Genomic DNA, 14254 nt, shown 5'->3' with positions numbered 1-14254 from the left:
CTGGTAGTTTGCCATATGAATGTGTGGGTATGGATTTGTAACAGACCTGTGATGTGAATATTCCTGTACCCCCTCCTCCCATACACACAGCACCATCATCACAGATCTGAAGCCTAACCTTTAGCTGAGTTTAGTGACTTCATGTTTCCGTATTGAAATGTTCTGTTATTGGGTCCTCACAATACTATAGAATGTAACATACTGCGGGCACGGTGGCTCACGCCTGTAATCCCAGCACTTTGGGAGGCCGAGGCGGGCGGATCACGAGGTCAGGAGATCGAGACCATCCTGGCGAACACGGTGAAACCCCGTCACTACTAAAAATACAAAAAAATTAGCCGGGCCTGGTGGCAGTTGCCTGTAGTCCCAGCTATTCAGGAGGTTGAGGCAGGAGAATGGCATGAACCTGAGAGGCGGAGCTTGCAGTGAGTGGAGATCGCACCACTGCACTCCAGCCTGGGCAACGGAGCGAGACTCCGTCTCAAAAAAAAAAAAAAAGACTATTATTAACTAAGAAAAACTTGGTTATAATAGTTTCACCACAAAACAATGTTTTCTGATATGTACTTCAGAAAAGAGTGTTGTGGGGCAGGGCAGTGAACTATATTTATATTTGTCTAAATGTTTTTTAGTAGTTTTTTTTTTTTAAAGATAGGGCCTCACTGTCTCCCAGGCTGGAATACAGTGGCGCGATCATGGCTCATGCAGCCTTGAACTCCTGGGCTCAAGCAGTCCTCCTGCCTCAGCTTTCTGAGTAGCTGGGACTATAGGCGTGTGCCACCACACCTGGCTAATTTTTTAAATTTTTCTTTTGTAGAGATGGGGTATCAGCTATGTTGACCAGGCTGGTTTAGAGCTCCTGGCCTCAAGCAATCCTCTCACCTCAGCCTCCCAAAGTGCTAGGATTACAGGTGTGAGTGTCTTAAATTTTTGAAGTGCATTTAGTTAAGCTTATGAGTTGTGGCAGAGGACAAGAGAGGTAGTAACATGAGTATCTGTTATCTTGATACTTGTTTTGTTGTCTTGAAATTTTTGACAGATAAATTCTAGTTGGAGGTGAGAACCATGGATTCTGCTAATTTAGGGCCTTCGTATAGGTTAACTGGTGTCACTGAGTTTTTGGAAATACTTGCAAATCTGTTTTAGTTTGGAACTTTGAGATTAAATGGAATTGATGTCAGTTCCATCAATATAATATTGGCATGAAAGCCAGAGATTTCCAAAACCATACATTAAAATTTGGCTCCAAATCCAATCCATTTTCACAATATTTAAAGGAGTTGAAGTCTTGAGCCAGTTTCTCATTTTCCATTATATTGATTAGATTTTGGATGTAGCATATTTATTTATTTATTTAGAGACAGTCTCACTCTGTTGCCGAGGCCTGGTGCAGCGGCATGATGTCAGTTCATAGCAGCCTTCGCCTCCCGGGTTCAAGCAATTCTCCCACCTCAGCCTCCCCAGTAGCTGGGATTACAGGCGCATGCCACCATGCTCAGCTAATTTTTTGTATTTTTAGTAGAGACGAGGTCTCACTGTGTTGCTCAGGCTGGTTTTGAACTCCTCGGCTCAAGGCATCCACCCACCTTGGCCTCCCAAAGTGTTGGGTTTACAGGCGTGAGCCACCGCGGCCTGCCAGTGTAGCGTATTTAAAAATAAAGATTTTACCAGCTGGGTGGGGTGACTCATGCATGTAATCCCAGCACTTTGGGAAGCTGAGGTGGGTGGATCTCTTGAGCCTAGGAGTTTGAGACCAGCCTGAGCAACATAGTGAGACCTCGTCTCTACTAAAAATACAAAAAATTAGCCGGGCGTGGTGGTGTGCACCTATAGTCCCAGAACTCAGGAGGCTGAGGTGGGAGGATCACCTGAGCCCAGGAGGTCAAAGCTGCAGTAAGCTTTGATTGTGCCACTTCACTCCAGCCTGGGTAAAGAGTGAGGCCCTATCTTAAAAAAAAAAAAAAAAAAAAAGGGTGGGCGTGATGGCTCACACCTATAATCCTAGCACTTTGGGAGGCCAAGGTGAGTGGATCACTTGAGGTCAGGAGTTCAAGACCACCCTGGCCAACATGGTGAAACCTTTTCTCTGCTAAAAATACAAAAGAATTATCTGGGCGTGGTGGCACGTGCCTGTAATCCCAGCTACTTGGGAGGCTGAGGCAGGAGAATTGCTTGATCCCAGGAGGCAGAGGTTGCCATTGTACTCCAGCCTGGGTGACAAGAGTGAAATGCCATCTCAAAAAATAAACAAACAAAAAAGATTTTACCAAATTGATATGTTAAACTGCTAGCCTGGTTAGAATAAAAATTAGAATTTTAGATACTTAGCTTCTTTACTGGTTTGCTGTGGCATTGCAGCCAGGTCAGGAACCCTTTACCAGATTTATCACCAAAGTGATAAATCACTTTGGTGATTTATCATCGTGTAAAAACTTTTGGTATAACTGAGGGTATAAAATGGACGGTAATATCTGTCAGATTCTTACTCATTGAGGGGAGACAGTTCTGGATTTGGTGTAGATAATTTGGTGCAGCCTGATAGTAGAAGTTAGTTTAAAGGCTATTTGGAGTCAGAAAAAGATTGCGTTATTTGGTATATATGACAACTTTTTTTGAGTAAAATTATAAGAGTTCACGGTTAGAGCAGCAAAAAAGTCCCAGAACCGAAGTGCAGCCAAGAGAATGATGATGTAACTGAGGAGGGAATTTAATTCTTTTAAAGGTGCTGCCCTAAATTCTACTGCTCAGAAGCGGGACATAACAAAACAGAAAATCACCACTAAAGAATTTCAGAATGGATGGTAGGAATTAGTGTAAGGTCTTTGAAACTGTTTTGTAATTATTGCAGGTTTTATCGATGTTTTGGAAACGATACCCTGTGCTTACTAAGAAAATGCAAAACAGGCTGGGTGCAGTGGCTTGCGCCTGTAATCCCAGCACTTTGGGAGGGTGAGGCAGGCAGATCACTTGAGATCAGGAGTTTGAGACCAGCCTGGCCAGCATGGTGAAATGCTGTCTCTACTAAAAATATAAAAATTAGCCAGGTGTGGTGGTGCGCCCCTATAGTCCCAGCTACTCGGGAGGCAGAGGCAGGAGAATTGCTTGAACCTGGGAGGCAGAGGCTGCAGTGGGCTGAGATCATGCCGCTGCATTCCAGCCTGGGTGGCAGAGCAAGACTCCGTCTCAAAAAAGAAAAAGAAAAATATCTTTCTATAAGTATAAAGAGAAAAGAGTAGTTTTTGTTTGCTGAATGAAAATGTTTTCATTTATGGTAAAAATTTTAAAATGGGATGGAAAAAAGTTGGATAATCCCAAATACTATAAACTACAGAGTTACTAATCACAAAGTTTGGCCATAAATGCCCACATTAAACCTTATCCTTCTACATCATAGTTTAGGCTTTTTGCTTTCATAAGAATTGTTTTTATGTTCTGGTTTATGGATCTGCAAACATGTAGTCTTTATTATGTGGATATTAGATAAGCTAAATGTATTTGATTTAGCTGTATTTTAGCTTCAGTGCATCTATAATATATAATTGCCCTAAGGAAAATTTATTAACTCTAGCTTTATATAATGTTTTAAGTCTCTTCCTCAGTGTTTATCTTGGGATATGGATCTTAATTTTTTTATGTTTTATACATCATTTGGAAACTGTTTAACTTTTAAATTTTGTAAACTAAATCAGTAATAATTTCTTTTTTTTTTTTTTTAATTTGAGACGGAGTTTCGCTCTTGTTACTGAGGCTGGAGTGCAATGGTGCAATCTCAGCTCGCTGCAACCTCCGCCTCCTGGGTTCAAGCAATTCTCCTGCCTCAGCCTCCTGAGTAGTTGGGATTACAGGCGTGCGCCACCATGCCCAGCTAATTTTTTTGTATTTTTAGTAGAGATGGGGTTTCTCCATGTTGGTCAGGCTGGTCTCGAACTCCTGACCTCAGGTGACCTGCCCGCCTTGGCTTCCCAAAGTGCTGAGATTACAGGTGTGAATCAATAATAATTTATACAAATAGCACATATTGTATTTATGAGTCAAGTTTTATCAGTTGTGCATTCCTTTAGGGGCATTTGAATGTAGGGCTTTTAAATACAATCACAGAATTTAGAATAGAGGACAGTTGCTTCAGCTGGTTGTACTCCAATATTTTTGATTATTTTCTGCACACACATGCACACACACGTGTGCACACGTGAGAAGTGAAACTACAAGAAAAATCCAGCATGTTTAAGTCACTGTAATCACCATCTGAACATGGACGTTGGTTCTGTAAAAGTAAGCATATTGTAAAGGTTTCATTTTGTTGATATATCCTCTCTATTTTAAATATTGTTAGCTGGGCATGGTGACTCACGCCTGTAATCCCAGCACCTTGGGAGGCTGAGGCAGGCGGATTGCCTGAGGTCAGGAGTTCAAGACCAGCCTGGCCAACATGGTGAAACCCCGTCTCTACTAAAAATACAAAAAAATTAGCTGGGCATGGTGGTGCACATCTGTAATCCTAGCTACTCGGGAAGCCGAGGCAAGGGAATCGGTTTAACCTGGGAGATGGAGGTTGCAGTGAGCCGGGACTGTACCACTGCACTCCAGCCTGGGCGACAGAGTGAGACACTGTCTCAATAAAGGTAAAGATTGTCCAGTGATAGAGGCCATTTTCGTCTCTTGTGTGTTGGTATAATTAAGCCCAGTGGAATAGCTGTGTCTTTCTAGTTTTTAGTGCCTATCGCTTTAGGAAGTTTCCCAATTCCCAAACTGTACAGAAGTGCTTTTAGGTATCAACAGTAATCAGTTACATCACTGACATACTTTTTATTTTATTTTAATTAATTTATTTATTTTTGGAATGGAGTCTCGCTCTATTGCCCAGGCTGGAGTGCAGTGGCACGATCTCGGCTCACCGCAAGCTCCGCCTCCCGTGTTCATGCCATTCTCCTGCCTCAGCCTCCCATAGTTGGGATTACAGGCGCCCGCCACCATGCCCAGCTAATTTTTTGTATTTTTAGTAGAGATGGAGTTTCACCGTGTTAGCCAGGATGGTCTCGATCTCCTGACCTCGTGATCCGCCTGCCTCAGCCTCCCAAAGTGCTGGGATTACAGGCGTGAGCCACCGTGCCTGGCCGGCGACATACTTTTTAAAATGTTGGTGAGTGGTATGCTCCTGTGGAAATATTTATTAATAGTTAAATTTTTTGTTAAGTCTTTATATGAGCAGTGCATATTGATGTGTAGAGCAATGCATTGAGTAACTAGAACCTCTATTTTATATGATTGTTTCTCAGTTTATGTAGCTTAATTACACTGTTGTTATGTTGAAGAGTAATTTCCATCTTTTTTTTTTTTTTTTGAGACGAAATCTCACTCTGTTGCCTAGGCTGGAGTGCAGTGCTGCAATCTCAGCTCACTGCAGCCTCTGCCTCCCAGGTTCAAGTGATTCTCTTCCCTCTGCCTCTCGAGTAGCTGGGACTACTGGCGTGCACCACCACACCTGGCTAATTTTTGTATTTTTAGTAGAGGTGGGGTTTTATGTTGACCACGCTTATCTTGAACTCTTAACCTCAAGTGACATACCCAAGTCAGCCTCTCAAAGTGCTGGGATTATAGGAAGGAACCACCACATCCGGCCTATTGAGCAGTTTCTATTTGCTAAGCATTATTATAAGTGCATTATTGTAAGTGCATTACGTGTATTATTCCATGTAATCTTCACAACAAGCCTATGAAGTAGGAATTCTCCTCATTTTACAGATAAAGACAGTGAGGCCCAAGAAAGTTATGTAACTTCTGCAGGGTCACATAACTGTGAGTGGTAAATCCACAATTTGAACCTAGGCAGTTTAATTCTAGAGCCAGTACTCTTACTTTCTGGGCTGTATATCAGTTGCTGTTGGCGAATAGCTTATTTATCTGAAGCTTGTTTAACTCTCTAGCCTTAGTTTTTTCAGCTGTAAACTGAGGAATTGTACTAGATCTCTCAGGTCACTTCCATTTTCTAACCTAAGAATGCTGTCATTCTGATTTACAAAACACAACATGTTTTAATGTTTCAAATTACTTTCTGTTTGTAATCTCTGGATCCCTTATGAAATAAAGGTTAAGCTATTTCCAACATCACACTGTTAATGGGTCGTGGAACTGGATCAGATCTTTTTTTGGACTTCCTGGTTTTGCTGGTTGCCTCATGCATATACTTAGTGTGTATATGCATATATGGGTTAATAATTGAATTTAATTGACTTTCTTAATTTTCTTTTCTTCTTCTTTTTTTTTTTTTTTTTTTTTTGACAAGAGTCTCACTTTGTTGACCAGGCTGGAGTGCAGTGGTGCGATCTTGGCTCACTGCAGCCTCTGCCTCACAGGTTCAAGCGATTGTCCTGCCTCAGCCTCCCGAGTAGCTAGGATTACAGGCATCCGCCACTATGCCCAGCTAATTTTTGTATTTTTAATAGAGACAGCATTTCACCATGTTGGCCAGGCTGGTCTTGAACTCCTGACCTCAAGTGATCCACCCTTTTTGGCCTCCCAAAGTGCTGGGATTACAGGAGTAAGCCACCATGCCCAGTGACTTTCTTAATTTTCTATTTATATCTGTTTAAATGAGATTTGCTTCAAACAGTGAAAAATAATACTGCTTTCATTTTCTTTCTTTTTTCAAAATCATATCACATCATTTTCTTAAAAATCCTTTTCTCTCTGATTATTAGTATTACATTCTTGTTGTGTAGAATATAGAAATTTTAGAAATTTTTAATGTAGACGGTGAAAGGGCCCATCCAAGGAGTAAATATTACTAGTTTGATATTTATTTATTTAAAAATATACACATATACCATATTTGCTATTTTTTAGGACATTGTGCTTCTTTTAAAATTTTTTCAGTTTTTATTTTGAAATAATTATAGGCTGGGCGCAGTGGCTCACACCTGTAATCTCAGCACTTTGGGAGGCCGACGCAGGCAGATCACCTGAGGTCAGGCATTCAAGACCAGCTTGGCCAACCTGGCAAAGCCCTGTCTCCAGAAAAAAAATAGAAAAATTAGCCGAGTGTGGTGGGGGCACCAGTAATCCCAGCTACTTGGGAGGCTGAGGCATGAGAATCACTTGAACCCCGGAGGCAGAGGTTGCAGTGAGCTGAGATTATGGCACTGCACTCCAGCCTGAATGATAGAGGGAGACTCTGTCTCAGACAAAAAAAAAAAATTTCTTGGCTGGTCACTGTGGCTCTTGCCTGTAAACTCAGCACCCCAGCACTTTGGGAGGCTGACACGGATGGATGCTTGAGCCATGGAGTTTAGCCTGGACAACATAGCAAGACCCCGTCTCTTACCCCTTCCCCAAAAAATCCTCCTCTGTTAGCAGTTTTCTGACAATTTGTATTATAAATGGGTATTTGCGATAAAAATTTTGTTAGATGCTTTTTTTATTTATATGCTCCTGTGTTTTTTCTCCTTTAGCTGGTTAAGATGGTGAGTTACATTGTTTGATTTTCAAATATTGAACCAGCCTTGCATCCCTGGAATAAGCCCTATTTGGTCATGATATATAATTAATTTTATATATGGCTGAATTCTGTTTGCTAATATTTGGTTAAGTATTTTTGCATCTATATTTGTGAGGGATATTGGCCCTTCCTATTGTAGTGTTCTATAGGCACCATCTCCATAGTACCAGGTGGAGAAGGGTTAGGTTTTGTACCTTGCTTGCTGGGAAGGAAATGGACACCTCATGCTTACTTCCCACCCCACCTCACCCCACCCCACCCTGTGCAGGGGGTTGGGCGGGTAAAAGAGATGAGGGTTGTGGGTGGTTTTGTTACCTCCGATTTACCACTGAGTGGTGTTAGTCCTGACTCTCCAGCAGGCTTCCTCTGGTAGTACCTCGGCAAGGAGCAGGAGGGGTGCCTCATAAGTGCTGTTTGGGTTTGAAGTCTGAGTTCCCCAAATGGTCTCCTCTGACAGCGTGTTAAGAGAAGGGGAGAGACTTGTTACTGCTAGACAATGATGACACTCCCAGCTCCCTACTTGGTCTTCTCTGATACCACCCTGACGTGGAGAGAGATATGGCTGGATTATAACCTGACAGGCTTAAAAATCAAGGCTCTCCATTTGGCCTTTCCTGGTGAGGGTGGGAGTGGAAATGGGGCTGGTTTTTTATGTGGTGTTTGGCTGGATTAGAGTGGGTTATTGTCTAAAAGTCTTACGTCTTGCTAGGCTGTCTCTTTTTCTGGTCCTTTGGTTTTTCTTTTCTTTCTTTCTTTTTTTTTTTTTTTTTGAGGTGGTGTCTCACTGTCTCCCAGGTTGGAGTGCGGTGGCATGATCTTGGCTCACTGCAACCTCTGCCTCCAGGGCTCAAGCGACTCTCCAGCCTCAGCCTCAGAGTAGCTACTCAGCCTCAGAGTAGCTGGGACTACAGGCACACGCCACCACGCCCAGGTAATTTTTTGTATTTTAGTAGAGACAGAGTTTCACCATGTTGCCCAGGGTGGTCTCAAACTTTTCAGCTCCGCCAATCCACCGGCCTCAGCCTCCCAAAATGCTGGGATTACAGGCGTGAGCCACTGCACCCAGCCGGTCTTTTGGTTTTTCTTGGAGCTTTTTTTAACTGCACCTTTGACATTTCCAGGTTGCTAGCTTCTCTAGTATCCACTTTGGGACATATGTGGCAAAATAAACAAACAAAACACCCAAAGAGCTCACTACTGTGTTGTTCCTTGGGTCCCAAGGTGCCTGGCCAGTCAGTCTTCCTCTTCATTTCTCAGAGTCTTCTTATGTTTATTTTATATATAATGTCCATAGAGTAATAGGAAAAAGTATGTCTACTCCATCTTCCTGCAAGCAGAAATCCATTTATTTTTTAAAATGTACCTGTCAGAGGCCAGGCACCATGGCTCATGCCTGTAATCCCAGCACTTTGGGAGGCCAAGACAGGCAGATCACTTGAGGTCAGGAGTTCGAGAGCAGTCTGGCCAACGTGTTGAAACCCTGTCTCTACTAAAAATACAAAAATTAGCCAGGTGTGGTGGCGCACGCCTGTGGTTCCAGCTACTTGGAAGGCTGAGGTGGGAGAATTGCTTCAACCCGGGAGGCGGAGATTGCAGTGAGCCGAGATGGTACCATTGCACTCCAGCCTGGGTGACAGAACGAGACTCCATCTCAAAAAAAAAATTTAAAAAGTACCTGTCAGAAAAATCTAGAGAGCAAAACAGTACACGTAGTGAAGAGTAGCTCTCTCTTCTTCTGTTCCTCTACTTTTTAGAAGCTGTTTCCTTCATTCTGTCTTCATGTCTGTCATTATATTCCATCCTGTCTCACAATCTGTTTTACACTCTTAAGACAATTAGTCTTTCTTTTTTTTTTTTTTTCCCTAAGATAGGGTCTCGCTCTGTCACTCAGGCTGGAATGCAATGGCACAGTCATGGCTCACTGCAGCCTCAACCTCCCAGGCTCAAGCCATCCTCCCACCTTAGCTTCCTAAGTAGTTGGGAGTATAAGCACATGCCAGCACAGCCAGCTAATTTTGTTGTTGTTGTTTTTGTTTGTTTGTTTGTTTGTTTTTTACAGAAATGGGGTTTCACCATGTTGCCCAGGCTGGTCTTGAACTCCTGGCCTCAAGTGATCCTCCCGCCTCCAGCTACCAGAGTGCTAGGATTATAGGTATGAGCCACCACACCCAGCCAATTATTCTTTCTAAAACACACTCTGATTATGTCATCCTCTTTTTCAGATATCTGCAGAGAATCCCATTGTGTGTAGAATGTTTTTAACTTGACAGAGGTTTCCATGGCTCTCTCAGGTCCTCGTTTCCAAGAAGGAACAACTGTTGTGTCTAAAAGGGCTACTGCCTTATGCAGCCTATTTGCTGCATGAACTGTGCATGATGTATGCCCAGGGACAAGCCTATTAAGAAGTTCATCATTTGAGGCTGGCTGTGGTGGTTCACACCTGTAATCCCAGCATTTTGGGAGGCTGAGACGGGAGGATCACTTGAGCCCAGGAGTTTGAGACCAGCCTGGGCAACATGGCAAAACCCTATCGCTACAAAAAGAAAAAAGTACAAAAATTAGCCCAGCGTTGTGGTGCACACCTGTGGTCCCAGCTACTTGGGAGGCTTAGATGGAAGGATCACTTGAGCCCAGGAGGCAAAGGTTGCAGTGAGCCAAGATTGTGCCACTGCACTCCAGCCTGGGTGACATAGTGAGACCCTGTCTCAAAAAAATGAAAAAAAAAAAAAAGTTCGTTATTTGAAACATAGTCGAGCCCACAGCTATCAGGGACATTTCTGAAACAAGTACCTTAGGCACCTATGGGCTTCCAAAGCTGTATGTGAAGCTACGTAACTACATGAGTTGTGCCATTCACAGAAAGGTAGTCAAGAATCGAACTTGTGAAGCCTGCAAGGACCAAACATGTCCACCTGATTTAGACTTTTGAGTGCTGCCCCATGACCTCCACCAAAGTCCATATAAGGAGCCGACTCCTTAAGGACTGAAGAAAAACTATCTTCTGGAAAAAGATAAAATGGAGATTATACTAAAAACAAAAACAAAAAGGTTTTCGTCATCTGGCCCTAGTTTATATTTTCAACTTTTTATCCTATTATTCCCCTGTGCCTTTTACATACTGATGGTTCACCACTGTTTCCTGCCTTCATACTTTGGTCATGCAATTTCCTCTGCTAGTATACTTTTATTTTTATTTATTGATCTATTTATTTATTTTTAAATTTTTGCTATTGTACTTTATTCATCTCTATCCACATAGTTTTACCACTCCTTTAACGTTTAGTTCAAAAGTCACTTCCAAGAACTCTTTTCTGATTTTACCAACTGGAAATAACTTCTCTTTTCCAACTCCTTTAACTTTCTAATTTTTAGCAAATTAGATAAGTATCCACTTTATTAGTCTTTTGAGGATTGAGTGAACTAATTATGACTCTCTTTAATATCCCTTTCTAGACTGTAGAATCATTGAGAGCAAAATCTGATTCAGATTCATTTGGATGAATGCCACATTGCCTAGTGTAATACCTTTCATATAGTATGTGTACAGTAAATAATAGATGAATAAATGTAACATATGAGTGCTTTTGTTTGCTTTTTTTTTGAGACGGTATCTTGCTCTGTCATCCAGGCTGGAGGGCAATGGCATGATCATAGCTCACTGCAGCCCTAACCTCCTAGGCTCAAGTGGTCTTCCCACCTTGGCCTCCCGAGGGCCTGGGACTATAGGCATGTGCCACCACGCTGGCTAATTTTTTTTTTTTTTTTTTTTTTTTGTAGGGATGAGGTTTCCCTATGTTGCCCAGGCTAATTTCAAACTCCTAGGCTCAAGCAGTCCTCTGGCCTTGGCTTCCCAAAGTGCTGAGATTACAGGCCTGAGCCACCGGGTTGGCCCGATTGTATCCTCAGTGCCTTAGTGTCTGGCATCTCTATATAGTAGACATTTAGTAAATGTTTGAGACGGAACAGTGCAAAATTGTGGTTCAGAAAGTCTTCATTAGGCCGGGCACAGTGGCTCACACCTGTAATCCCAGCACCCGCCAAGGCGGGTAGATCACCTGAGGTCAACGGTTCGAGACCAGCCTGGCCAGCATGGTGAAACCGTGTTTCTACTAAAAAATACAAAAATTAGCGGAGAGAAGCAGCTTGTGCCTGTAGTCCCAGCTACTCGGGAGGCTGAGACAGGAGAATCGCTTGAACCTGGGAGGCAGAGGTTGCAATAAGCCGAGATCGCGCTACCGCACTCCAGCCTGGGCACAGAGCGAGACTCTGTCTCAAAAAAAAAAAAAAAAAAAAAAATCTTCGTTATGTAATGTAACTTTGATACATTCTTCTGCTGATAACTAGAAAATATTTAGTATTTTATATTTGAGATTTAGTTCTTGCAGAAGTACAAGAGCCCTCAGTTCATGTGAGGCAGTATATTGTCATGGGTAAGAATATGAACTTTAAAATGAGATTGCCTAGGTTGAACAGTTCTCTGTACTACTTGCTAGTACAAGTTGATCTTGGGGAACTTAACCCATTTATATCAGTTGTCACATCTATAAAATGAAGAAATTAATAGTACCTACTTTATATAGTTGTGAAGATTATTTGGGCATATAAGTCAAACACTTAGAACACTTCCTCAGACACTGTAAATGCCATGAATGTTAGCTAATTTATTATTACTTCCTGAAAATGCACTGAACATGGTTCAGAACTTGAGTTTGTGAGTTAGGGTATACATTCTTTTTAAGGAATAACACTCTGCTGACATCACATATCCTCTAGCTGTACGTCCTGTCTGCTTCCTACTATTTTAACTAGGTATTGAATGGATAGCTGATAATCCCAGTTACATGACAGACAGATTCAGCATGTAAATGTTAAATAAACAAGTCCTCTTGAGACATTTTAACTCAGAAGGAATTAACTAGTTAATGCCATGAAACAACATGTACTTTTGTTCACTGTATTTCCTTTGAAGGATACAATAACACATTTTATTTGTTCTGGTTGAATATACTTTCCCATTCAGTGCAGTTAACTCTTCCTAGGTCATAAAACCTTTGCCGGTCTTCACTGACAAATTAAAATGACTATTTAACGTTTCCTGTAGTATTTTGAACCTTAAAACTGTTTTAACAGCCCTCTAAAATTAATCTGGTTCTGATGTTTTTTCTTCTTTGATTTTTTTTTTTTTTTGAGACAGAGTCGCTGTCACCTAGGCTAGAGTGCAGTGGTGCGATCTTGGCTTATTGCAACCTCCGCCTCCCAGGTTCAAGCAATTCTACCTCAGCCTCCCGAGTAGCTGGGATTACGGGCGCATGCTACCACGCCCAGCTAATTTTTGTATTTTTAGTAGAGACAGCATTTCACCATGTTGGCTAGGCTGGTCTGGAACTCCTGACCTCAAGTGATCCACCTGCCTTGACCTCCAACAGTGCTAGGATTACAGGCGTGAGCCACTGCACCCGCCCTTCTGTTTTTTAAAATTTTAATAGAAACAAGGTCTCCCTATGTTGCCCAGGCTGGTCTTGAACTTCTTCGCTGAAGCAGTCCTCCCTCGTTCGCCTCCCAAAGTGTTGGGATTACAGAAATGAGCCACCACACCCAGCTTAGATATTTTTAATAACAGGTGAATTCTGAAATCTACGTTTGTGTAAGATTAAAAGAATACATATGGTATTATTCCATTCATTTAAAGTACAAATGCAGGGAAAACTAAACTATATTGTTTATGGATATATGCTTAGGTAGTAAAGCTATAAAGAAAAACAAGGGATTATCACGAAGATAGGTTTGTGGGTACCATGGGGTGGGCGGCAGGGGGTGGGGAAGGGAATTATTGATTAGAAGTGGTACACAGTGATACTGGGCTGGTGCCTTGGGGTGATTACAAATTAAAGGAGGTGACTAGTTGCAAGCCTGAGATGAAAAGATTTGCTTTTTTATCCAGCTGTTTGTATTGCATTATTAATACATGCATATAATTGGTTTTAGTGCCTAAATAGCAAAATTTCAGACACATACTGGCGAAAATGTATTACTTCTGCAAAAGGGTCTTTTAACAAAAGTTGACACTTTCATAGTATAGAAGCCCTACTTTTCCTCCATACTTCTTTCTGTATTCCGAATCACCTAAAAAAAACCATCTCAACTGGATCTTTTTTCCAGTGTGCTTTTCTTCTAATTCTAAAGATGTTTGTTATATCTCTTTGTACTTCCTCTTCTTCTTCTTCTTTTTTTTTTTTTAAAAAAAGACTAGGTCTTGCTCTGTTGCCCAGGTGTAGTAATAGCTCACTATAGCCTGGAAGTCCCCAGCTCAAGTGACTCTTTTGGACTTCTGGGTTTTTTGTTTGTTTGTTTTGAGATGGAGTCTTCTTCTGTCACCAGACTGGAGTGCAGTGGCATGATCTCGGCTCACTGCAGCCTCCAACTCCCTGGTTCAAGTGATTCTCCTGCCTCAGCCTCCCAAGTAGCTGGGATTACAGGCACCCACCACCACACCCAGATAATTTTTGTATTTTTAATAGAGACGGTGTTTCACCATGTTGGCCAGGAGGCTCTCAATCTCCTGACCTCGTGATCCATCCACTTCGGCCTCCCATAGTGCTGGAATTACAGGTGTGAGCCACAGCACCCGGTCTGGACTTCTTTAAAGTTAAAATGATTAGCTAGTTTCATTTGGCATCTTTAGATTTGAATTTGACATCTATGTAGGAAGAAGTAGTTATATAATCTTAGGGACAGTAGAACATGGTTTGTTTATACAGC

At 42.0% G+C, this 14254-nt stretch overlaps 1 protein-coding gene and 1 long non-coding RNA gene across 5 annotated transcripts in view; one reads left to right on the top strand and one right to left on the bottom strand.

Moving 5' to 3' along the window:
* SAMD8 (sterile alpha motif domain containing 8) overlaps window positions 1–14254 on the top strand; it is a 70442-nt gene that overhangs the window by 4087 nt on the left and 52101 nt on the right. Inside the window, exon 1 of one of the 4 annotated variants that reach the window (XM_063727603.1) lies at window positions 5006–5140. The exons of the other annotated variants lie outside the window; for them this stretch is intronic. Coding sequence (XP_063583673.1) covers window positions 5135–5140 — 6 coding nt within the window. The 5' untranslated portion in view covers window positions 5006–5134. Of the gene's footprint in view, window positions 1–5005; window positions 5141–14254 lie in introns of those variants that run through there. 4 annotated transcript variants of the gene reach the window in all.
* On the bottom strand, window positions 4048–9668 carry LOC129048267 (uncharacterized). The gene is made up of 3 exons (XR_008510475.2): window positions 9569–9668; window positions 7811–7945; window positions 4048–4264 (listed from the first exon to the last, which is right to left on the bottom strand). It is a non-coding gene; the product is annotated as an uncharacterized LOC129048267 (long non-coding RNA).

Source organism: Pongo abelii, chromosome 8, assembly GCF_028885655.2.
Source record: "Pongo abelii isolate AG06213 chromosome 8, NHGRI_mPonAbe1-v2.0_pri, whole genome shotgun sequence".
NCBI lineage: Eukaryota > Metazoa > Chordata > Mammalia > Primates > Hominidae > Pongo > Pongo abelii.
This window is presented reverse-complemented; position numbering and strand designations above follow the sequence as displayed.